This window comes from Nycticebus coucang, chromosome 5, assembly GCF_027406575.1.
Source record: "Nycticebus coucang isolate mNycCou1 chromosome 5, mNycCou1.pri, whole genome shotgun sequence".
In the NCBI taxonomy this organism is placed as follows: Eukaryota; Metazoa; Chordata; class Mammalia; order Primates; family Lorisidae; genus Nycticebus; species Nycticebus coucang.
The window spans coordinates 53,440-77,638 of record NC_069784.1 but is presented as its reverse complement, the minus strand read 5'-3'; the positions used below and the strand labels follow the sequence as shown (position 1 = coordinate 77,638).

The following is a 24,199-nucleotide window of genomic DNA, read 5'->3' as shown; positions in this document are numbered from 1 at the left end:
GTAAGCCAGAACAGATGTCACTGAAAAGACAGACAGGTATTAGAACATTAAGTTTTTTCTCTGTCAAAGAGACTAAATTTAATCCTGAAGGAGATGGGAAATGAAGAAGTTTAGACTTGGTGAAAACATAATCAGATCTGAGCTGTAGGAACCAGTCTAACAAAGCATGCATGGACAGAAATTGCTGTACTCATCAGCTTCACCAAGTAATCTCTCCCACTTGGTTAAAAAAAAAAAGGTAGGATGTTGGAAGGTTGTGATTCCAGAGTGGAGTAGACAACTTGTGGAGGAAGCAGAGGATAAGGCTGCAGAAAGCACCATTTTCTAACAATCTTCACAGGTACCCTGAAATCTAGAAGAAGGCAGAGTTGAATGGAGAAGACTGAGGTTGATAATTTGGAGGAGGAATCTGAGAGTTACAGCAAAACAAATAGGAGGAAGAGAAGTAGATACTGATCCAGAGAAAAGAAAGTTAGGAGCAGGGAGAAGAAGTTTATTGTCTGTACCTAGTATTTACATGCAGTTATGTTTAATGGCCCAGTGATGGAAAAATGGCAACTAATACTTTATAATTACTTTTAGTTTACAAAGAAATTTTACATACAAGGAGTTATTGAGTCACAAGAACTCTGTGAGATAGGGCAGGATATTTACTGAACATCTTCTACATACCTGGCACTAGCTGGGAATGAAGAAATTGAAGTTCAGAAGTGAAGAGACTTCCTCATAATTACATAGAGTGGGGGTCTAAACTCAAGTTCTCTGACCACAAATGTCATGCTTTCTTCTCTATACTGGCTGACTTCCATCATAAGTTACCAGCACTCTCTTCCTGATCAAGCCTCACCCTCAACTTATCCCCACAAATTAACACTGTTTCTTCAAAAAATGTTAACATTTAAAAGAAAATGAAAACCAGCTCAATACTGTTACTTTCTTTTCAGCCTTATTACACAAATCTCTGAATCCCCAATGCGTTTTAGGGATCAGTTTATTACTGATGTTTGTTTTGCCTGCTTTTTTACATTTTTAAATTTAGCCTTAAATTTTTGAATTGTGTATTGACCTATAAAAGGGTAATAAGCTTGGAATTCTAAGTAAATAAATTTTTCAAAGTTTCAGCCCTTATTTTGATAGTCAGAAGGAGTTAAGACAACCTTAAAGGAATACAAATGAAGTAGGCTTCATATATGCAAACTTACTTAAAGTGAACAAAAACTTAAATTATTATGAATAATATTTTAGCTATAAAAAAAAAAAAAACAGGGCAAGCATGGTGGCTCATGCCTATAATCCCAGCACTCTGGGAGGCTGAGGCAGGACAATTGCCTGAGCTCAGGAGTTTGAGACCAGCTTGAGCAAGAGTGAGACCCCATCTCTACTAAAAATAGAAAAACTAGCTGGGCATTGTGGCAGGTGCCTGTAGTCCTGACTACTTGGGCGGCTGAGGCAAGAGAATGGCATGAGCCCAAGAGTTTGAGGTTTCTGTGAGCTATGATGACACATCACACTACCCAGGAAGACAGAGTGAGACTCTTGTCTCAAAAAAGAATAAAGTAAAAAAGTAAGAAAAGGAAATCCACATAGACTGAGCTCAATTTACCTGGAGTTGGGCAGAGACGAATTTTCTCCCTTGAGTGACTGACTTTGTGAGGCATTCTGTTTTTTCTAGCAAACCCAGATTTGATAGCAGCAAACCTAGAAAGAGAAAAATAAGAAATTATCTAAATTTCCCAGTGAAATTTTGGAAATGTATATTCCATTTGAGAAAAATAAGGGGAAAAATTGTTATTAATGATTTTTTTTACTTGTTTAGGTATTTCTTCTGTTATAACTTGGGTTATTGTCTTTCTAGGGATATCAATATACCATATAGCAAATTCAGTTTGCTCTGGGGGTTCAGAAGGATTGTAGCAAACACTTGGCTCACTGTGGGGCACACATATCTGATATTGGATGTTATTATATATGCAAGTTCCTTTGGGCTTTCCTGTATATTCACCATAAGAGTAAACTAATAACACAATTTTGACAGTTTGTCTGGTTTGGGTTACCTTTTTGATACATTTTTCACAATCTTCATCATGGCTTACACCTAAGATTAAAGAAGGAAGGTGAAAATGTCCAAAGCAAAGAATCAGTAATCAGTCCCATGCTGCTGTTGCTCATCCTCAAGCTTCTGCCATGCATAGACCAGTTAGCTCCTGGTATGTGACTAGGGCAGGGCTGTCGTTCGTTTTTTCAGGGTAAGACAGAGGGGATGCTCTGGTGTGGGTGGGCTATCCACTCCCCATCACTGGCTGGTTTCACACGTGAGTGATGTATCCGGGCAGGAATGCCATTCACTTTCACTGCTGTTGGTGTGGACAGGATCACCAAGTAGGGGTCTTTTCACCATGATTTCAGTGGGTTCAGGCTGCTCCAATCTTTAATCCACACCTGGTTGCCTGGAGAGTGGGAATGGACTGGGCATAGAAATGTTTTTGCCCCACAGACATACTTCACCTACACAACTGAAAAGTTGATCCAATCAGTAAATATTCATTGAGTTCCTGCCTTGTGCCCCCGACACTATTCTAGGAGTAAATGATACAGGAAGAACAAGGCAGACAAGATCCCAACCTGATGGAGAAGAGACAAAAATGATGTAAAAGCCAAGATATACCAATAGTAATATATTCTATAATGAAAACAAACGCTCCAATCATGTGGTGAGAGGAGACATCCTTGTCTTCATCCTGTCTTTAAGGGCAAAACATTCATTCTTTCCCATTACATACGATGTTGCTTACAGATTTTTCTATATGTGCTTTATAAGATTGAGGAAGTTATTTTCCTTCCTATTCTTAATGTACTGAGAGTTTTGTTTATTTTTTAAACAGGCATGAGAGTTGAATTTTTTTTCACCTATTGAGGGTTCATATGGTTCTTCATTCTTATTCTTTTTTACATTGATTGAATTTTTCAAATGTTAAGCCAAGGTTATTTTTCTAGTATAACCCCACATGGTCAGGATAAATTATCATAATTAGTTAAAGTTATTTATCATAGTTAATTATGACCAAGTGATGTTTATACTGGCATGTAATCTTGACTTAACATTTAAAGACATCAAACAATGTTAAAACCAATATATTACATGCATATTATATACGTAGTTAGATTCAATTTGCTAAAAATTTTGCACCTATGTACATGAAGTGTATTGATTTATAGTTTTTTTTATAGTATTCTCTTTGATTTTGTTATTAAGGTAACACAGACTTCATAATGAGCTGGGAAGTATTTCTTTCTATTCTATTTTCTGAAAGAGTTTGTGAAAAATTCTCCAGTGAAACCATCTTGTCTTAGAATTGTCTTTGTGTGAAGTCTTTTAACTATAAATTCACTTTCTTTATTAAATATAGGGTTATCCATTTCCTTTTAAGTGAGCCTTGGTAGATGTTATCATTTAAGAAATTTGTCCATTTCATTTATGTGGTTAGATTTAGGCCTGAAAAATTCCTTATTTTACCTCTTCATTTTAGAAACAGATTTTCTTTGTGGGGGCAAGACATGATTGCAAGAGGGACTTTACCTAACAATTGCAATCAGTGTAACCTGGCTTATTGTAACCTCAATGAATCCCCAACAATAAAAAAAAAAAGAAAGAAAGAGATTTTCATTTGGTATAAAATTCTAGGCCTAAGAATTTCTTTTAAGGACTTTAAAGTTGTCATTTATTATATTTTGGCTTGAAGATTTCTGGCATGGAGTTATTGGTTGTTCCTATCTTACATGTAAAGTTTCTTTTTATCCTTTGCTCCCTTTAGGAATTTTCTGTTTATTTCTGAGTTTCAGCAGTTTTGATTATGATATGCCTTGGTATGGTTTCTTTATATTTCTGTTTCTTGGTTTTTGGGTTCTTTGTTTTGTTTTGTTTTGTTTTATTGAGAGAGTCTCATTCTGTTGCCCAGGCTAGTGCGCTGTAGCATCAGCCTAGCTCACAGAAATCTCAGACTTCTGGGCTCAAGCAATCTTCCCGCCTCAGCCTCCCAGAGTACTAGGATTATAGGTGTGAGCCACCATGGCTGGCCTATTTGTTTCCTGGGATTCATTCAGTTTCTGTGAGCTTATAGCTTTCATCAAATTTGGAAATTTTCAGCCATAATTATTTTTTCAAGTATTTTCTCTGTCCCCTCTTCTGGGACACCAATTACATGTACCTTACATCACTTGATATTGTCCCACAGCTCACTGAGGCGCTTTGTTTTTTTTAATTTTCAGTCTTTCATTTTTATCCTTAAGAGTTCAGATTGCTACACATTCAAGTTCATGGGTCATTTCTTCTGTGGCATCTACTATGTTGCTCTCCTCATACAATATGTATTTTTACAATTTCTGGTTTATGTTTTGTCTCTAGATCTTCCACTGGTCTTTTATATATCTTCTATTTCTTTCCTCATCATATTTATGTTTCCTTTTGATACTTGAGTATATTTTATCAGATGTATAAGTTTCTTATCTACTTATTCCCTTCTTTCTAACATTTATAGATCTGTTTATATTGATTTATTTTTCTTTTGGTTATGAATCATATTTTCCTGCTTATTTTCACTTCTGGTGATTTTTGATGAGATGCTGGACATTGGAAATTTTGTTAGGTGATGAATTTTGTCATTTTCCTTTAAATATGGTTGTTTTTTGTTTTGGCATGCAGTTCAGTATTTTGTGAATCAGTTTGATATCATCAACATCTATTTTAAGGCTTTCTTTTGGATCTAGGAGAGCCCTTCTCTTGGGGCTAATAGGGCTCTACTACTAAGACATGATCCTTCTGAAATCTAGTCACTGTTCACTAAGTTATGAAGTCTCTCCATTGTAGCTGGAAGAAGCACAAATAACTTGCAGCTCTGTGTGAACTTGTATGACTTCCAAAAATCATTAGGATCTTATTTTCTTTATATGACTTATTTTCTTCAATATGACTTCATATAACATAACAACATAACTTGATTTATGCCTTTTCTTCCCTACTGACAAATTTTTGTCCTTGAAAAATTGCATAAGTATTATTTCCTTTTTCATTCAACCATTTGCCTTTATATAACTAAAAACACAAATTATGAAAACTAAATGGTTAGCATCAATAAAGAAATGCAAACTAAAGACTGTGATATACAATGCCATAACTAATAACGTAAAAAGAGAAATGAAAATCCTTAATGCTTGTTCAGTTTCTAATTCTTATGTGGTCTTAGTGCTACCAAAATTTGCAATGTGTTCTTGAAAAGTAGGTTTACATGTTAAGTAGAACCATAAAACTTTTTGTATGTACCTTTTGTATTACCTTTCATTAGTAATCCAACTTTTGGTAACCTATTTTAAAGGAACTTCTTGACTTCCTTTTCATTCCTCTATTTTTCTGGTAAAACATAATCTAATATGCCTCTAGGGAATATAGCCCTTCTCCCTCTCACCCCTCCTCAGCTAGAGGATATGAACAAGGCCTAGAACAATCCATGTATCATGTATGTCTGATCACAGAGAGGGGAATGGCGGTGGGGGATGGGAAAGAGAAGCCTGAGAGAATACACACAAGATCCCCATGAAAGGATGGAATGGAACACCAAAGAAGAAATTCTCTTAGGAAAAAAAAAAAACCCACCGTGTCTGTGACTCTTATATTAAAAGTCTTCTTTTTCAGGAGAAAGGAAGGAGGGGAGCAATCTCAAACTGTGGTGTTTATAACAGAGAAGGTGGTGCTGAATTCTATGCTACAACTAGAAATCTATGGTAAAGTCTTGGGGCTATATTCTGAGAAACTGAAGAAATGAATTATATCCATAAGGACCAATAAAGAGTATGGAATTCACAAAAATTAGTTGAAGGAACTGAGTGTGCATATTCTGAAAAAGAGAAGATTAAGGGGAGGCTGGAAAAAGACATGATAGCTATATTCTGAGATTTCAAGGGCAATCCCACAAACTGGAACTAGCCTTATCTGTGTGTTGCTTCCAGGGATAAGTGGCAATTCTTTCTTTTCTGCCATAACAGCCTTTTTTGAATTAAGCCTTGTATCCAACCCAATGCTATCTCTGGGTCCTCAGTGCTTGACATGGCACCTGTATAGTTAAGGCACCTTGATCTGTTGTGGCATCTGGCAGCCCTGGGTTTGAATTTCACCTCTGTTACTAAGTATATAAACTTAAGGAATTTTATTATTATTTTTTGAACCTCTACTGAACATCTTATTTATAAAATGGGGACAATTTCTCTTTTTCTGGGCAGTTTTTCAGACAATCATAAAAATGCATAGTACAAATTCAATAAAAATCTGTTAAATGCATGAATTTCAACCAATTTGGATTGGTTGAATATTATAAGGGGTCAAATGTAAGCTAAATAAAGAAAAATTAGAGCTATTTAAATGTTTCTTAAAGTACCAAGCTCCCTATCTCTAAAAACATCTAAGCAGAAACTAAGCAGTTGCTTGGCAGAGATTATCTTTAAAGGGATCTGTATTTTTTTTCTCATGTCTGTATTAAAAAATACACATCGTGCTAATTCTCTATTTTAACCACATGGTGGCATTCAAAGTTTAACCTTTGGAGGAAAAAAACAAAACAACCCACTCGCATTCCTCCTTAAAAATGCATTAAATACAGGGTGAACACAAAGTTCATGTGCAATTTAAAATAGTTGCACACTTGGGGAAGAGATACAATTATAAGAGGGAATTTACCTAACAAATGCAATCAGTGTAACCTAATTCTTTGTACCCTCAATGAATCCCAAACAACAAAATAGTTGTACACGAACTTTATACCTACCCTATATATAATCATGTAAACCTATAAAAAAAATTTGAATTCCAGAACTCTGAAAAGATAGCACAAACATACATTAAGTGAATATATTTAGCATAAGCATTTTCCTGGAGAAAAGGGAATCAAACATACGTACACTAAAGAAAGATAGCTTGTGTTTTTGTGAGTTAAAACAAAATCAGAATCTAAAGGAACTTAAAAATAATATATGTTAACTCCCTAATTTAAAAGACAGGACAACTAAGACCACAGTATATTTTATAAATATAAGAAAATTTTATTGGGCGGCGCCTGTGGCTCAGTTGGTAAGGCGCCGGCCCCATATGCTGAGGGTGGCGGGTTCAAACCCAGCCCCGGCCGAACTGCAACCAAAAAAAAAAAAAAAAATAGCCAGGTGTTGTGGCGGGCGCCTGTAGTCCCAGCTGCTCGGGAGGCTGAGGCAAGAGAATCGCTTGAGCCCAGGAGTTGGAGGTTGCTGTGAGCTATGTGAGGCCACGGCACTCTACCAAGGGCCATAAAGTGAGACTCTGTCTCTACAAAAAAAAAAAAAAAGAAAATTTTATATTGGTGTTTGATGTTGCACAGATGTTCTTTTTTTATATAGGAGAAAGGAACTAACATTTTTTCATAGTAGAATTTGATGCTGAACAAAACAAACAAATAAACAAATCCACAACTTTTCCACAAAAGTAGACTTGATTTGTGTTTGGAATGGGATAGTCAATATTTTTTACACTTATCTGAATAATTTAAGCCTTTAATGAGCACATGCTTTTAGTAGACAAACAGAAAATAATTTTCGAATCAAATTTTAACAATAACCTCAGGAAAACTAGTTAATCTCTTTGTGCCTCAGTTTGTCATTGGCATGCTGGCGATAATATTTACCTCCACTTTTACAGAATTTCTGCAGAGGAAGGTCTCAGGGGTGGTAATCTAATTTAAAGGAGACTAGGAATCTTGCTTGGAAGTTATCCAAGCTATCCATAAGACCAAAAAGAGTATGGAATTCACAAAAATTAATTGAAGGAACTGAGTGTGTATATTCTGAAATAGAACAGATTTAAGGGGAGGCTTATCTTATTTTGATTTGTCCTGGCTTTGAAGGAGCTAATGGATCTTATCGATGGGTTACATGCAGAAGTGTGACTGTCAACTTCACAGGGAAGCCAATTGTTATACCAATTGTCCTTGGTATAACAAGAACAATATTCATTTACAAAGCTCCATAGGATATAAAACTCCACCAGATCTGGTAACTTTTTTTTATATAACTTGCTGGCTGCCAAAGCTTAGATCACTGGCATAGACTTTTCCCTATCACATAAGCAATGATCAGTTACAGAGAATGATACAAAATTTTGTATGTGCATAAGCAAGAACACTCAAAACAATAGTTTTTGTTGCCTTCTGATTTTATATCTTTCACTATTTCTCTGGAGAAGATAAATACAAACTACTGATTATAATACAGCCTTATATTGCCATGTCTTGGTAGAAATAAAGCATTTGTATAATCTCCAAAAGGCAGTCAAGGCAATAGGAAAAGAAAAAAAAGACCTTAGAAATGAACACCAATCTAAATGATTAACTAATGAATATTTACAATCTTATAATGACAATAGGTTTCTGTTAATAGCAACTATGTATGTTAACATTAAATAATTTTTTTGCAAAAAAATTCATGAGTTGTTTACATTTCTAGTTTTCAATTACTGTTTATAACTACACCCTAGAACTTCCAAAGTACCATAAGAAACTTAATCTCTACATTAGAATGAAACTTAGTAGACATCTGCACCTAAATTTTATTTTTCCTGAAATTAATTGCCTTCATATTTAATTCTTGCCTACTATTTGCCAAACACCCATGTAAAGTACAGAGAATGCAAAGCTACACTAATGTCCTTGTCCTGGTCACTTCATGAACAGGTGGATTTCCACACTGCAGATGCTGAAAGAGATGAGAACACAGTGTTACAAAAAGAGATGCAGGGGAACCAGGAGGGCCTGAGCACGTCACGGACTGTTTCCTTAGAGATGTTTGAGCTGGAGCTTCATGCCATTCATGGGAAGTACCTTGCCAGGTAGAAAAAATGATGGTGGTGGAGTGGAGAAGGAAAAGAACAAAGAGGGGTGGATGATGAGAAATTACTCAATGGGTACAATGTACACTATTCAGGTGATGGACACCCTAAGAGCTCCACCGCCACCACTATGCAATCTATGCATGTAACAAAGGGCGCTAGTCCCATATGCCGGAGGTGGCAGGTTCAAACCTAGCCCCGGCCAAAAAGCACAAAAAAAAAAAAAAAAAAAAATTGCACATGTGCCCCATACATTCGTACAAAGAAAAAGTAGCATAGGCGTGACAGGACTAAAATAAATGTGGTTGTGATAAGTGTTTTCTAACCTGAGAAAAGCTAGCAATTTTTACATGTTTCTGACAAAGATTATTTTTGTTCCTTGAAAAGTTGAGGGGGGCATGGGCCTTCATCTCCTCCTCCTCTCCTCAGGAGCTAATATTTATCCAATGTTCATGCACCACAATATATAATTTTATATATTTGATTTCATTCCAGAGATCAAATGCAAAACAACTTTGCAAGGTAGGCAACATTATCTCCATTTAACAGATAAGGAAACAAGCTCAGAGTGGGTAAAAATTTCTCCAACACCTGCTTGTCTGTAAAGCCTCTGCTCTTTGCCTGTGCTGCTTCCAAAGAAAGATTTTCCATCTGCAAGTTGAATGAAGGCTACAGCAGAAAAAGCATGAATAATAGCGAACCTCATGAATGCTTACCATGTGCCAGGTACTGTTTGAAGCATGTTTATATATTATTTTATTTAATCCTCGCAAATTCCTTGGGAGGTAGGTTACACTTGTTATTGCCATTTAATAGATAAAACTGAGACACAAAGAAGTCAGCTAACTTTATCAAGGTCACAGAGCTATACTTGGCAGAGCCAGAATTCAACTCCAGACAGCCTGGCCCCAGGGCCTCATGCTTAGGTCTTCCGCATTCTATGTTTTATCTCTGACCTAACCCTAACTCTAGGCCACCAGCACAGGCTCTGGGGAGAAAGATCTCCCAGGCAGAAGGCACAGAGTGGTGAAGAGATCATAGGTCTCCAATAATAGTGAGAAAAAAAAATTTGCGTGCCTTAAGAATTGAGTATTGATTGATGAGAGAGTAGAAGAGAGGAGAAGCATATAGGACAGTATCAGGAGTGACAGCATTTCCTTAACACTATTGAGATAAAAGGTTCTCAACTTGCAGTTGTTGTTTTTCTGAAATAGGAAATTTCAGTACAAGGAAAGCATTTGCAAATATTAAAAACAGAGTTGCTTAATGGTATGATATGGCATGAACATACAGACCAATTACTTACTTGCACAGATCTATCCGTAAACATTTTCTATATGAGTTTCTACGAATTGACCACTTTATCACACTTCACGTATTTTGATGAACTTAAGACTTTTGACAATTGTCTGAAAAGAAGTTGAATTTCACCATTCTTTAGATTTTTTACTATATGCCTACATATTTGCATACTCAAACATTTATACCAAAATAAAATGCAGATAAATGTAATATCTTTTTAAAACTTTATTCAAATAGTGGGATTTGGGGGGACTAATTAACTCTCAAACTTGTAAGAAGAAGCAATATCATTTGGTCTAAATATATATGGAGTCATTAACCTTCATATGGCATAAAGTGTGAGAGTTTTTTTTGACAGGGTCACTATGCACATAATAATTTGACCCATAACTTCAAAATAATGTATTTGGAAACCTGTTCTAGCACTCAAACAACTCACAATTATTTTAGCTATGTGTGGATGTAGATGGATACTTTGAAAATGGCATGGTCCTACTTTTTCTAAGGTTTTGGGTTCTGTGGGATGTTGGCATTATATAATGAATCAATGATCAAACAAATAAAACTGTCTGTTAAAGGAAATAAAAAAGGAATAAAAAAATAAAAGAGGAATCATGTCAAAGCAAAATTAACTTTGGATTCTAAGTAGATTTCTTCTTAGAAAACTCAAATAGAAACTTGGCACATGTTGTGAAGAAAAAACCTTGTACTTCTTCAAATTCCCCTTAATAAAAACTTTTATATTTCTTATAAAACATCCTGAAAACAGAAAAGTATCTAATGCAAAAGTTTTTCTCCACTTTGGCTTGAAGGAAAGTTGCAGAATCAACTGAAAAAGAAAATCCAACTGAAAAACCCAATTTTAATTATGATGTTAAAGGATAGGTAAGTTTATTTTAGGAACCTCAAGGTCTACACAAATTTAAAATACAGATTATTATTTTTGCTAATTCTGTATTTCCATTAGAAAAGAGGGGAAGGGAGGAGGGTGGGGCCTTAGTGTGTGTCACACTTTATGGGGGCAAGACATGATTGCAAGAGGGACTTTACCTAACAATTGCAATCAGTGTAACTGGCTTATTGTACCCTCAATGAATCCCCAACAATAAAAAAAAAAAAAAAAAAAAAAAAAAAGAAAAGAGGGGAAACTGCCAACAGAACACTGAAAAGCTAAAATATGAGGCAAATGAGGTAAATGAAACATATAGTATTTTTAATTCCTCCAGCTGTCTGGTAGCACATTCATCGAGTGCCTTGAAATAGCACGGCAGAATAAAAGGCCAGCACAGTGTAGCTAGTGCCACAGAACTGATGGAATGATGGGATCTTTGCTCTGGCAAGATGAAGCACAAACGCTGCCTTCAGGAGTTAAGAGACCAAAGATGAGATGAAGGTTCCTTCCTTAATATGGTCTAAGAGTCAATGATTTCAAAAGACATAATAGTTTGTATTTTACTACATCCTTCCTCATTAGATTTAATATATTTGGTTCCTGAGTGAGAAATCTGTGAAAGAAAAAACATCTGGGGCTATGAAAAGCTAATATACAGTTTTTTAGCCTTTTCCTTTGTCTACCATTTCTAAGTTGTATGTTGCTAAGGATAAAGGAAATGGGAGTAAAAGAATTACTGGGGAACTTGTGAGATTTCTTCACTGTGACTCATGTCCTATCTCTCTTTGGCAACCAATAGGTAGCAAAGATATTTTCCACCTATGTTCACATGAAAAGAAAAAAATAATACTTTCTTATCCCTGTTCTTATGCTTAGAAAAGGGCATGACTTGCTATTTTCAAGGATTTCTTCTGATGGTTCAATTGGATAATAGAAAGTGGACAAATTAATGGCATAATGCATTCAAGGCACTTAAAATTTCTTACTTTAAATTCCATTCTTTAGGACATCGCAGATCCATTTTCTTCCATTGATGATACTGTCCAGTGAAATTTGGGTCTTCAAGCACTGAAATTAGAATATTAAAAAAAGGATCTGTGCAAGTATTCCTTAAAAATAGTTAACAGTTGAAAATAATTCACTTTTTATTAAGTTGACATATGGCAATAACATACACTGTATAATTCAAGTCATGCTATGATGCTCAGAAACTTCCCCAATTTTTTCTTTTTATTAGAACTTTGTAATGTTGCATGGTGTTTGAAATAAGAAGGTTGTGACCTGGACATTTTATTCATTACAATGACATTTGTTTGTATATCATTCATAATGTTAAAGTTTATGAGAGACCATTGGTTCGGACTGAGCTTCTGCACTAGCCTTAGTGTACTGAACATTGTAATCAAACTGGAACATTAAAAAAGTAGAAAGTTCCCCAAATAGACTAGTTGTTTTTCCAAAGAAGACATTCATAGCAACCAATCCAGGAGGGCTCAATGAACTGGAACTGTTCTGATAAGGAAGTCCCCTCTGCTTTAACCCTTGCAAAGAAAGTAACCTGAAGTGTTTTGTTGACCACTCCACCTTTTGTATTATTCTGTTTCCTTATTCCTCCTCTAGCTGCCTTATAAAAACTAACAGTTCTGTAATGCTCAGAAGAGCACAAATTTATTTTTTTCGATGGGATGCTACTTGACTCATGAATTACTAATAAATACCAACAGATTTTTAAGTTAATATTTTTATTAAAATTTTATTTTATAACAATAGTAATAAAGGAAGTATTAGAATAACACAGTAAAAACCAAAGACATAGTTTAACAAAGTTCTAATTCAGAACTTCAAGTAGAAAAACAAAATTTTGGAGTTGGAAGTGACATTACCAACCTTGCTTGATCTTTCATAAAGCAAGAATCTCTAACCAATACCAATATCTCACAGGGAAGCCTCAGTTCTTTCAACTTTTTCTTAGGATATGATTTTCTAGAGACAACCATCTTTACATCCTGGTGGTGAATTTTGTTAATGTTTCTATTAAAGTTTGTATCATGATCTTAATTTAGTTTGAAGCACAAACACAAATGGGATTACTACCTCTCTTGATCTGTGCAGTATATTATCAATTCAGCTGTGATCTGCATTAATGTCTTCTGGAAATCACATTACACCACTACTGGCTCATATGTTTGTGGTTAATTTATAACCCTTACGCTGTCATGTAAATTCACACAAACCTTACGGAAAACCTACTATGCTTAAGGTACTGATAATTTTTACAGGAAATACTATGAAGCCAGGTCATATGTTCAGACACCTAGTATATTCTATCTATTTCTGTCTTTCTTACTCTTTTTCTGAATTAACAGTCTTGAACTATTCAACCAGCTAGATGTTCTCCACCAGTCTTGCCCTTATCTTGTGCTTCCTTTGTAATAATGAACAATTTACCTCTTTTTAGCTTGATGATATTTGGCACTGATAGAAAAGAAAACATTTAAATTGAATAGTTCTCCTTTTCTTAATATTGCATGATTTTCACCAGCAATGTTCCTATCTATTCTATATGTTTTTGCTTCAAACACACATGAACATTCACACATAAATACAGTATTCTTTATTGGTATTTGAATATATGTTTCTCCTTTCCATTAAAAATGAAATCTGAGCTCCCCAAAGTTCTTGGTGGGGTCTCATTATTTTCTTTAAATGATTTCAATAAGTAAGATAAATAGAATTTTTACTATAAGTTGGGCACATGTAAAGCAGGTATGCAGTAGTTATCATTATAATACTCATTTTACAGATGAACAAACAGACATAGAAAAATTGAGTAATGTCTTCTCATTGGGACTATTATCTACTCTTAGCCAAACTTTAAAATTTAATCTCTCAAAAATGTTATTTCCCTCTGAAGTTTCTATTTAAGGATAATTTATATCTTTCTTTAAATTTTTTTTAAATTGCCTTTCCTACATTTTATGTTGGAATATGTATGAGAGTCTCTTCCTTATAAGTTATGAAACCACAAATGGCATGGCCATCTCTCCCAAATGGTTCATTAGTTATGTATCATTAACTCATTTTCTTCATTGCCTTCTTGATCATCTAAGAGATGAAAATGCTGCAGTACTTTGTGCAAACTTAAATTTTAACATTTCTGATACTTTATCTCTTTAATTTTTTTATTCATCTCCTACCACCTATTGTAAACTCCTCACAAAGCTTGTCATAATACGTATCTTCTTATCTCCCGTACACAGCCAACTGTCAGATGCTCAGTGAATAACACTGAGTGTAGGGAAATAATGAGAGAATGAGGATAGGAGAGAGAGAGACAGAGAGAAGAGAAAGGATCAGTGAACTTTTAGTGGAAGTTCCACAAGTCGAAATTCCTTCATCTCTACTATATCTTGCTTTTGTGGCAGTTCTGTTGTGGGGAAGCTGCCTCCATAATATAGTTCTTTCTTCTCTACTGTTTCTTCAGAGGGTTCCTGGGCATTGCTTCATCTCTGCTTTTTCCATGACATACATTTCACCCAATGTCTGTGCAGGTTCGCTTGAAATTTCTTTCCTGCTGCTGTGATGGTCACATCAAAAGAAATATAATAGTGCCAACTTGCCTGGGCATGCTTTATTGTCACACACACTATCTTATGCTGACTACACAGCAACTTGAAGTAGGGTGGAATATTTTCATCAATTCACAGAAATGCAAAACAAGATATGAAGAGTTACATGACTAACTTAAATTCACTTACGTGTATGTGGAAAAAATAGTAAACACCTCAGAAGTTTCTAACTTCTGACATCATGCTCTTCCCACCCTTTCAGCCTTGGTTGTACATTGTAGTCACCTGGAAAGCCTGAAAAACTACTACTGCCTGAGCCTACTGCCAGAGATACTGATGGAATTGGTCTGGGGTACCTGAGATCCTCAGGTGGTTCTAATGAGCAGTCAGGAATGCTGCTATTTGTATTTAAATGTATTTTGGAGATACCTACCCTATTGCTGGCTTGAAGACTCAAAGCATGAAAGTCTCCCAGGGTGAAAATCAGGCATTCCCATGATTCTTCAGGCTGCTTGGTCTGTCTTGATGGCAGCAAACAAACATCAGGAAGCCTATGCTCAATGTCACAGAGTAGTACACAGTCTCTGTGTAAATTCTTTTCCTCTAACATAAACATTTTCCTTATGGGGACCACATTCTGTCATTAAGGTTCCTTTGTATATGTCTGTTCACTGCCAAACCTTTTACTTACCATTCTATAGCGATGGACAGAGAATACCAGATCATCAGTACATTTTCCGTATGACTGCCCATGATTATGAACTAAAACTTATAATTATCTCTAAATGTACTGCATGTACTTCAGAGTTTGAATTTAAATCTCATTTTATACAGAAATAACAACTTGCTGTTGTATTATGGAGGCGGTATAGTATGAGAAAGAGTAGTAAATGTAGTTTAAGTCTTTGGACCACAGCCTGCCTAGTTAACAATGGGCACATTATTTAAGGAATGACCCAAGAACTTATACTCTTCATCAATATATGATGTTCTCCCTGACGTGTGTGACCTTAGGCAAGTTTTTTAGCTTATGCTGGTCTTAATTTTCTCATCTGTAAAAACAGGGTAATAATAATAATGCCTAGCTCATGTGATGAATATACTGCTATGCATGACATATATTGCATGTTCAAGAAATATTGGCTGAATAAATAAATAAATATGATAGATTGCATTGGTTAAAAACTATAATATAGTTTGAGCATACTTTATAAATTGCATTATATAAGAATAAATTTACTATTATTAAGACACCAAATATTATGTATAGCTTTATGGCACAAAGATACCAAAAAGAGTTAATATCCCAAATCAAAATATAACTACTCAGCACTATTCATAAAGCTCCAAAAGTATGCACAAGAGCTTAATAATCTTTCCAATGATAAGAACGTAATGGCAGAAAATGAACTTATTAGAAGTTTCTCTTTTATTTCTAAGTAGCTGAGGAAGCACCTTATAATCTAAAAGCTTCATCTTTATTATTGTCAGGAGATTAGGCCATTAACAAAGATAGTGTTGGATCTCATCAAGCTGAACTATCAAAAGATAGAATAGTCAGTAGCACATTTAAAGTTTACATTAACTTTTCTAAGTAAGTGCTGGTTATTATTCAAGAAAACCTCTTGAAACATGCTTATAACAATTTCTTAGGGAAAAAGGCTCAGGGTGAAGGTGAAATCTTGCATGAAGTGTTAAATTTACAGTCTCAGAAATCCTTCTGGGCTAGAGATACCAATTACCAGCTATTGCCTTTATAAACAAGGATGAATTATGCATTAGGCTAGTGACAGATGTGGAAACAATAAAATTAGACATTTTGAGGTCAAACTCTCTTGAGGAAGAAACTGTGGTCAGTGGAGCCTCACTATTTCTTCCACTTTTTCTTTTTTTTTTAGAGTCTCACTCTGTCACCCAGGCTAGAGTGCTATGGTGTCAGCCTAACTCATAGCAACCTCAAACTCCTGGATTCAAGTGATCCTACTGCCTTAGCTTCACAAGTAGCTGGGACTGCAGGGGCCTGCCATAACGCCCGGCTAATTTATACATAAACACGTATATACGTATTTTTTTTCTTTTTTCTGTGTTTTTTTGATACCGGGTCACTATGTTGCCTTCCATAGGATGCTGTGGCATCACAGCTCACAGCAACCTCAAACTCTCGTGCTCAACTGATTCTCTTCTCTCAGCCTCCCACGTAGATGGGACTACAGGTGCCCACCACAATGCCTGGCTATTTTTTGTTGCATTTGTCATTGTCATTTAGCTGGCCCGGGCCAGTTTTGAACCTGTCAGCCTTGGTGTATGTGGCTGGTGCCATAACCACTGTGCTATGGGTACCAAGCATTTTCCTAATTTTTTAACATAGAGATGAGGTCTTGTTCTTGCTCAGGCTAGTCTAGAACTCCTGAGCTCAAGTAATCCTCCTGCCTCAGCTTCCCAGAATACTAGGGTTACAGGTGTGACCCTATAACCTTATTATTATTATTTTCTCTAGCAGTTTGGAGTTCCCAAGTGGCCCTATATATTTATATGCCATTCTATAAAGCACAATACTGTAACAATTTGTTTGTTTTTTGGTTGAAGGAGTTTGACTCTGAGTCATTTTTCCCCTAGAATGTACCAATTACTCTCTCTCAAAACAGTGTTTGTGTTTAGTAAGTTTTTCCTGTACCCATTCTAAACTTACTAAAGGCAGAATACAAATGTCTACACACAATAACTAAGAAAATGCCATGAAGGCTACGTTTAACAGTTTGATGAGAATATTTCAGATTGTATATGAAACCAGCACATTGTACCCCTTGATTGCACTAATGTACACAGGTATGATTTAACAATAAAAAAAAAAACAACAGTGTTTGTGTGATTGGGGTTGTTGCCTCTGGGACCAATCTGAGCTGCTCTGTGCCCCATACATGCTAGGCACACACAGTAGATGTGTGCTGAATTGACTAAGCAGCACCCAACCACAAATCTTTGAAATGAAGTAAACATTCATGTACTCTGGTATCAAAAATAATAAAATTCTTTGTACTGACAGAGTTGCTAAAAACTGCATGTGTTAATAAAGCACCTTGAATGCTTTTTAACCACTATCCTATGAGTGAGTGAGGATGGTAACATATAATCACAAAGTAATTAATAACCAACCTCCTGAAAAAACATGTAATTTCTTAAAAATTATTGATCTAATTAACTCATTTTTTTGTATTTGTTAAAGTTTACCTCTACTTTTTGTCTTAATTTGTGCCTTAAAACTAGATAGTATTTTTGGTGCTAGTTAGGAAACTATCACAATGATGAGATGAAACTTGATCACAACTTTTTCCATGCAGGAGATATAATGCAGCCTTTGATTTTGTTTCCTCCATTGTCTGGAGGACAATTTGACTCAACTTTAAAAATTATAATAGGACACAAACTAAGACAGTGGTCATGGGGGAAGAAGATGGAAGCATTTGAGTTTCAGGAGACAAAATCAATAAGGTTTAATGAGAGAGATAAAGAAGTCTAGGAAACTTGTAAGATTCTGGCTTAGGCAAAACAATGTAAAAATGGTGATCTATCACTAACCAAAAGAGGAATAAAGGAGGAAGGGTAGATTTGGGGATAAGATAGTGAATTCACTTAGGGACACCTTAAATATGAGATGCCTGTAATACATGTAGGTCAGATGTTCAATGCCCAGTTGTAAATATGCATGTAGAATTCAGAAGAGGGGTCCGGCTAGAGAATCACTGGCATGTTGGCCAATGAAAACCATGGCAGTGGATGAGGTCTTGCAGAGAGAGCCAGTAGAGGGGACTGAATGAAGAATTTATTGATGGGCCAGGTATGTTGGCAGACACCTGTAATTCTAACACTCTGTGAGGCCTAGGCAAGAAGATCACTTGCGCTCAGGAGTTTAAGACTAGCCTGAGAAACATAGCAAGATCCCATTTCTACCAAAGATACAAAAAAAAAAGGTATGCTTAGTAAGGGAGAAGGAAGACCATGGATGTATGGTGTAATGTAAATCAAGGACAGCACAGTTGATGAAAGCTCAAGTAAAAAAGAGAAAAGTAAGAAAAGGATTAAAACACAATCATGGAATCTGAGAATTAAGAAGTCACTGGTGGCTAACTTTAGAATGCATCATTTTAGCAGGAAGGCAAAGTTATATTTCACTAGATGTTTGCAGACTCGATAACCTACTTTGATCCAAACAATGAAATAATATTCTAAAGATCCAATTAAGTGGAACTGTAATGTTGTTCACCTTTCCATCCCATCTTTTTAGGTCCTAATGTATGATAGTTACAGATAATTTTTTCTTTTAGACTGATTTAATTGAACTGCCCTAGGTTTTGTGTTTGCTTGCTGAATTTCTACCTAATACTTCTACGGCTTAAAGAATTTAAAAGGTTCCTCCTGCTGTGAAGCCTTCTTTTTGGAGTGAAGGGAGGGAGCGGGAGAGTGAGGGGGCTGGGCGGGAGGAGGAGGAGCGGTGGCAGCGGCAGGAGGCGTCTAGCGGGGCCGCGCCGGCAGAACAGAGCCAGCTCGAGGCTTTCGGCGGCCGGGCTTCTGCGCGCCTGCGCCAGAGGCCAGCCTGCGGGGCGTGCGGCTGCGAAGTAGGCTTGTCTCCATTATCCCCAGCCACATCCCTCCCCCAGCACCAAAGTGGCTGCACCCTGATCTTTGAGGTTTCAGGCATACAGCTTCTTACTGATTGTGGGCAGTCAGCTCTGTCTGGAGAAGAAGCTGCTTCCAGCCTCTGGACAACAAGCTGAGGAATTTGTTTACTGTGCTTGGGGATCTTGTCCTGTGAAGAAGTTTCCCAAGTGCCTCATGTCAGTTAGCAAATCTAACCAACGAGGTCTGGAAAGAGAAGATTGTTAGGTTGTGGAGGAGTTCTTAAGATTGAGAACTTTGTCTTTTATTCTTCCAAAAGCCTATCTTTCCTTCTACCTTTCAATCAGACTTCAGTCCAGGGCTCTATACAAAAGAGGAACCAAATTAACAGTCCTTGAATGAATCGTATATAGAGCCAACAGAGAAGTTCATCACCCTCACGTAGGGTGTGTCAATCAGTCTTTGACAGCCAGACAAACTGACAATGATTAACAGATTAATATAACCAAAAGAACACAGGCTAAGTCTAGATCACCTTACATGGAGCTCTGTAGTATTCCGTGGCTTTTGATGTAGCTATTACAGACCATGTCTTGTAGTAATCACTAAATGAGACTGCTTTAATTGGCCTGAAAATACAAATAAAAATCAGAGAATGAGTAGTTTGCAAATTTGCTTTTAAAAATTATTGTATCACAGTGGCGTGTACGGATAACAATGTTGTCACAAGATATTTGACTGATTTGCAAATTCTGACATGCATTTCTAATGAATAAATTCAACATACTGATTCCATCACTAATGAATACAAATCACCAAAAAAATTTCCAAATTATTTTTCAATAATAAATGAAAATGTGCACCTGTGTATATTATAAAAATAAAAATATAGGTTTAAGTCATCTGTCTTTCGTAAATAACATTCATTAAAAAAGAATTCTAAGCAAAGCATCATACCTGTAAATTTTCTCATTTTGCAATACCCACTTTCTTGAACTTCTGTGCCAAATTTTAGTAAAATCACCTTTATTTCCTTATTATTAGGAGAAACTAAATGCATCAAAATTATAATTAGTTTAGTTTTACACAGAATCTGGTGGGAGGGGAATAACTCTCCTAATACTTTTTTCTTGAACTTTTCCTTCCTCTGCTAATATTACAATGTCCTAATGGGAGAGCAAAGTTTGTTACAAAGTATTAAATGGGAACTATAAAAGCAGTCGCTTCAATAACTGCATTTCCAATTGGTTTTCCTATAAACTTTCTGAACACAGTGATTTTAAATACTCTATAAATAAAACATTACTTAGAGATATTTTTCAGAAATGTGAAATCACCAGATAACTGGCTTAAATGGGTGCCTAAACATCAAATGTAATATGGCTATTGCCTGTTTTCCAATTTAAGTTCCTAGCTCATAGGAACAAGCAACTTTTCACTTAGAACAAGTATATTAGCATTAATTTTTATAGGTAAATCGTAGGTACCTTAAAGTAAATATTTGACTCAACTTTGAAATGTGCTAACAAATTCATTTATTTAAATAGCAATTATGGACACCTAATTTTAAAGCTAACATTTTTCAATTGTTATTATTTTTGTAATCACACTTAAGTAGAAATGTGGTGATGATAAATTAATCATTACCATTATTGCTTCCAGACCTGCATGCCATGCTTTAGACTACTAAATGATATACTAATGTAACATTAATTTGCCAATGAAATGTTTTGGCATGTGACAATGGAGGAAACAAAATCAAAGGCTGCATTATATCTCCTGCATGAAAAAACTTGTGATCAATATGCTATCACCGATCATTTAGCATACAACAACAACTCAAAAGGAAGGAAACTGTCATCACATTGTCTTGTGAAAAAAAAATACACCATATTCAGGGACAATAATCTCCATTGAAGGACTCTAAAGGAAGCCTAGAAAAAAATAAAAGCCACAGAGGAAGAAGTTTCTGTTCAATATGATTCATTTTAAATATGGTTCAATCTGACCTCAGTATTCCTCCCTTAGCCATGATCCTGATGTTTGGTCTGTGGCCTTCCAGCAATATTCTGTGGTGTAAGATGCTCCTTACACTGATCTTGTAGACCAAAGTCAGGCTTATTCTCTGTACTGTCTGCCCTTTACAGCAAAGCTTCAATCTTGAGAGATTAGGGGTTACATGTTACTCAGGTGCATCTCGCCAGGACTGGGGCACAATGTTTGGCATAGAGCATATGCTCAGTGAATGGATTTATTTTTATTTTTTTTTGTAGAGACAGAGTCTCACTGTACTGCCTTCGGGTAGAGTGCCATGACATCACACGGCTCACAGCAACCTCCAACTTCTGGGCTTAAGTGATTCTCTTGCCTCAGCCTCCCGAGCAGCTGGGACCACAGGTGCCCACCACAACGCCCGACTATTTTTTTGTTGCAGTTTGGCCGGGGCTGGGTTTGAACCCATCACCCTCGGCATATGGGGCCAGCACCCTACTCACTGAGCCACAGGCGCTGCCCCAGTGAATGGATTTCAAATACATGAACAAGCAGTTATTCTCTCAGGAGCTGAAATCCCATACCGTAAACTGGAAGTAATATCCAGTAGACCATGTACAAATATCCCAGGTGACTAGTGCAAGTTTATCACCTTCAATTACTGAATATCAGCTGGATTCCCCTGACTATATTCTACCCAGTTGGCCAGACTTTACCTGAATTTTGGCATGTCTTTTGGAAACAGGGTTTCAATAGATTGTCTGTGCCTCTGGAATACATTTCTACAGCCAGGTATCTTCCAGCTCATGAGTTAATGCAAAGTTCTAAGCATGCAGGGCTAGACTGACAATGCTATAAGCAGCATCTCTCTCTGAAAAATTTCTGCAAGACCTCATTACCTAAAAACTAAAAATTAGACATAACCGAGCTGTAGTTCACAACAAATGCACCAGGAGAAAACATTAGAGTTCACAGATACACAATAAATTACGGCCTTACATGTGTATACACCAAGAGTGTACAGTATCATTGAAGTCCAGACTGCATTGTTTCAATTTGAGTCCTAACGAAAAGCTTCTCTACAGAGTTCAGGCTGGAACAAGGTGAACACCACAGATCAAACCTGATTGTGGCATCATTTATCCTTGGTTTAGTTCAGAGGACCTGCTGAAACTGGCACCATATGAGATCTTCTGGTCTGTTTGTACTGCTTTATCAGTAAATGCTGGCACACTATCTTTATATACTGCAAATAATTATACCACAATAGAATCTGGGCACAGTGGCTCATGCCTCTAATCCTAGCACTACGGGAGGCCAAGGCAGGTGGATTGCCTGAGCTTGTGAGTTTGAGACCAACCTGAGCCAGAGTGAGATCTTGTCTCTTAAAAAATAGCCAGGTGTTTTGGCAAGCACCTGTACTCCCAGCTACTTGGGAGGCTGAGGCAAGAGAATTGCTTAAGCCCAAGAGTTTGAGGTTGCTGTGAGCCGTGATGCCATGGTACTCTACTGAGGGTGACAAAGTGAGACTCTTTCTCAAAAAAGAAATTATACCACAATAGGACATTTTCATATTCAAGGGACAGTCATGTTTTACAGGTGCTGAAATAGTACTGGGATGGCCAACAGCTTTGTATCATATTGACACATTTTGTGGGCAGCAATGTCCTTTATAGCAGCAATCTTTAACTTTTTTGGCATCAGGAATTGGTGTCATGATAGACAATTTCTCCACAGATAGAGGAGGTGGCTGGCACAGAGCTCAGGTGATGCAATGGGGGAACTGCTGTACATGCCAATGAAGTTTTACTCTATTGCCTGCCCACTGTTTATCTCCTGCCCTGTGTCCTGGTTCCTGAGTCTTATGGAAGACAGTGTTTCCATGAACAGGGGTTGAGGGGAGTAGAGGGGAGGTGGTGGAGCTTTGTAGCCTGATTCCTAGCAGGCTGCACACTGGGGGCTAGGGACTGCTGCTTTACAGAATTGCACCCTAGTGTACTATTAACTAGATTATGCTTGTCTTCCTGATATTTTTCAATATCATTTCACAAACAGGAGCCACTTAAGTTATAATTTTACTTATCTTTTATATAGAGCCAGTCAAGGAAACATAATCTAAAGTGCTCACTATTTCTATACTAGTTAATTGACTATTTTCTACATCTGATTGACTGTCAAAATAAAACTGATGGAAATGCTCATGAAGCTATAGAACCAATCTGAGATTCTAGACTTACACCCTCTTCAGGAGTTCAAGGCTGAATTAATGCCATGTTCTCAGGGTGTCTCCTAAAAGGCACAATGGCTTCAGTCCTAACTCTTTCCGTTTTTCTTTAGAATCTTATCTTTTCCTAAATTGCTTGAAATTTTGTGAACTATAATAGTTTTTGCTCATTTTGTTGACAATATGTTTTCTCTTCTTCAAAAATAAGACAAGTTCAAGAAGTTACTTTTAATTTGAATGCAATAGTCTAGAAAGAATTCATTAATTTCTCACATTCCTCTAGAAAACATTATTTTAAAAGGTATTATAAGAGGAAAAAAGATGTACTTTCTTTTTTTTTCTACTATCTTTATGATGAAAAAGATAAACAGTTTAAATTAATAGTACTTTTGGTAAATAAATTGACATAAACTTTATAAAGACTTACCCAATACATTTGTGTGAATCTTCAGGTAACTTTAGGACTGAAGATTTTTCTTTCACTGCAAAGAAAAAATATGAAAGAATTCTGGTTTACTTGGAGATTGAATATTCGGCTTTATGTGCACTGTTTACAAAGCCTCAGTGAAGTGGTGATATTGGAATAAAAATTAGGTATTAAACCTCAAGGAGAGCAAAATAAAAATGACAAGAAAATGTTTCAAGATGGAAAGCAGATGTAAAGTGGGAACTGTCTTATCAGGCCATGGAAATTTGAAACCTGTGAGTTT

At 36.3% G+C, this 24,199-nt stretch overlaps 1 protein-coding gene across 2 annotated transcripts in view; it reads right to left on the bottom strand.

Annotated features, from left to right (window-relative positions):
- The window catches only part of UBE2U (ubiquitin conjugating enzyme E2 U), a 62,078-nt gene that overhangs the window by 2,062 nt on the left and 35,817 nt on the right, over positions 1-24,199 (bottom strand). The window contains exons 6-9 of one of the 2 annotated variants that reach the window (XM_053592204.1): positions 23,917-23,971; positions 19,814-19,902; positions 12,077-12,158; positions 1,604-1,698 (exon numbers count right to left, since the gene is read on the bottom strand). In XM_053592204.1, coding sequence (XP_053448179.1) covers positions 1,604-1,698; positions 12,077-12,158; positions 19,814-19,902; positions 23,917-23,971 — 321 coding nt within the window. The remainder of the gene's footprint in view (positions 1-1,603; positions 1,699-12,076; positions 12,159-19,813; positions 19,903-23,916; positions 23,972-24,199) is intronic. The other variant, XM_053592205.1, reaches the window with a different exon arrangement.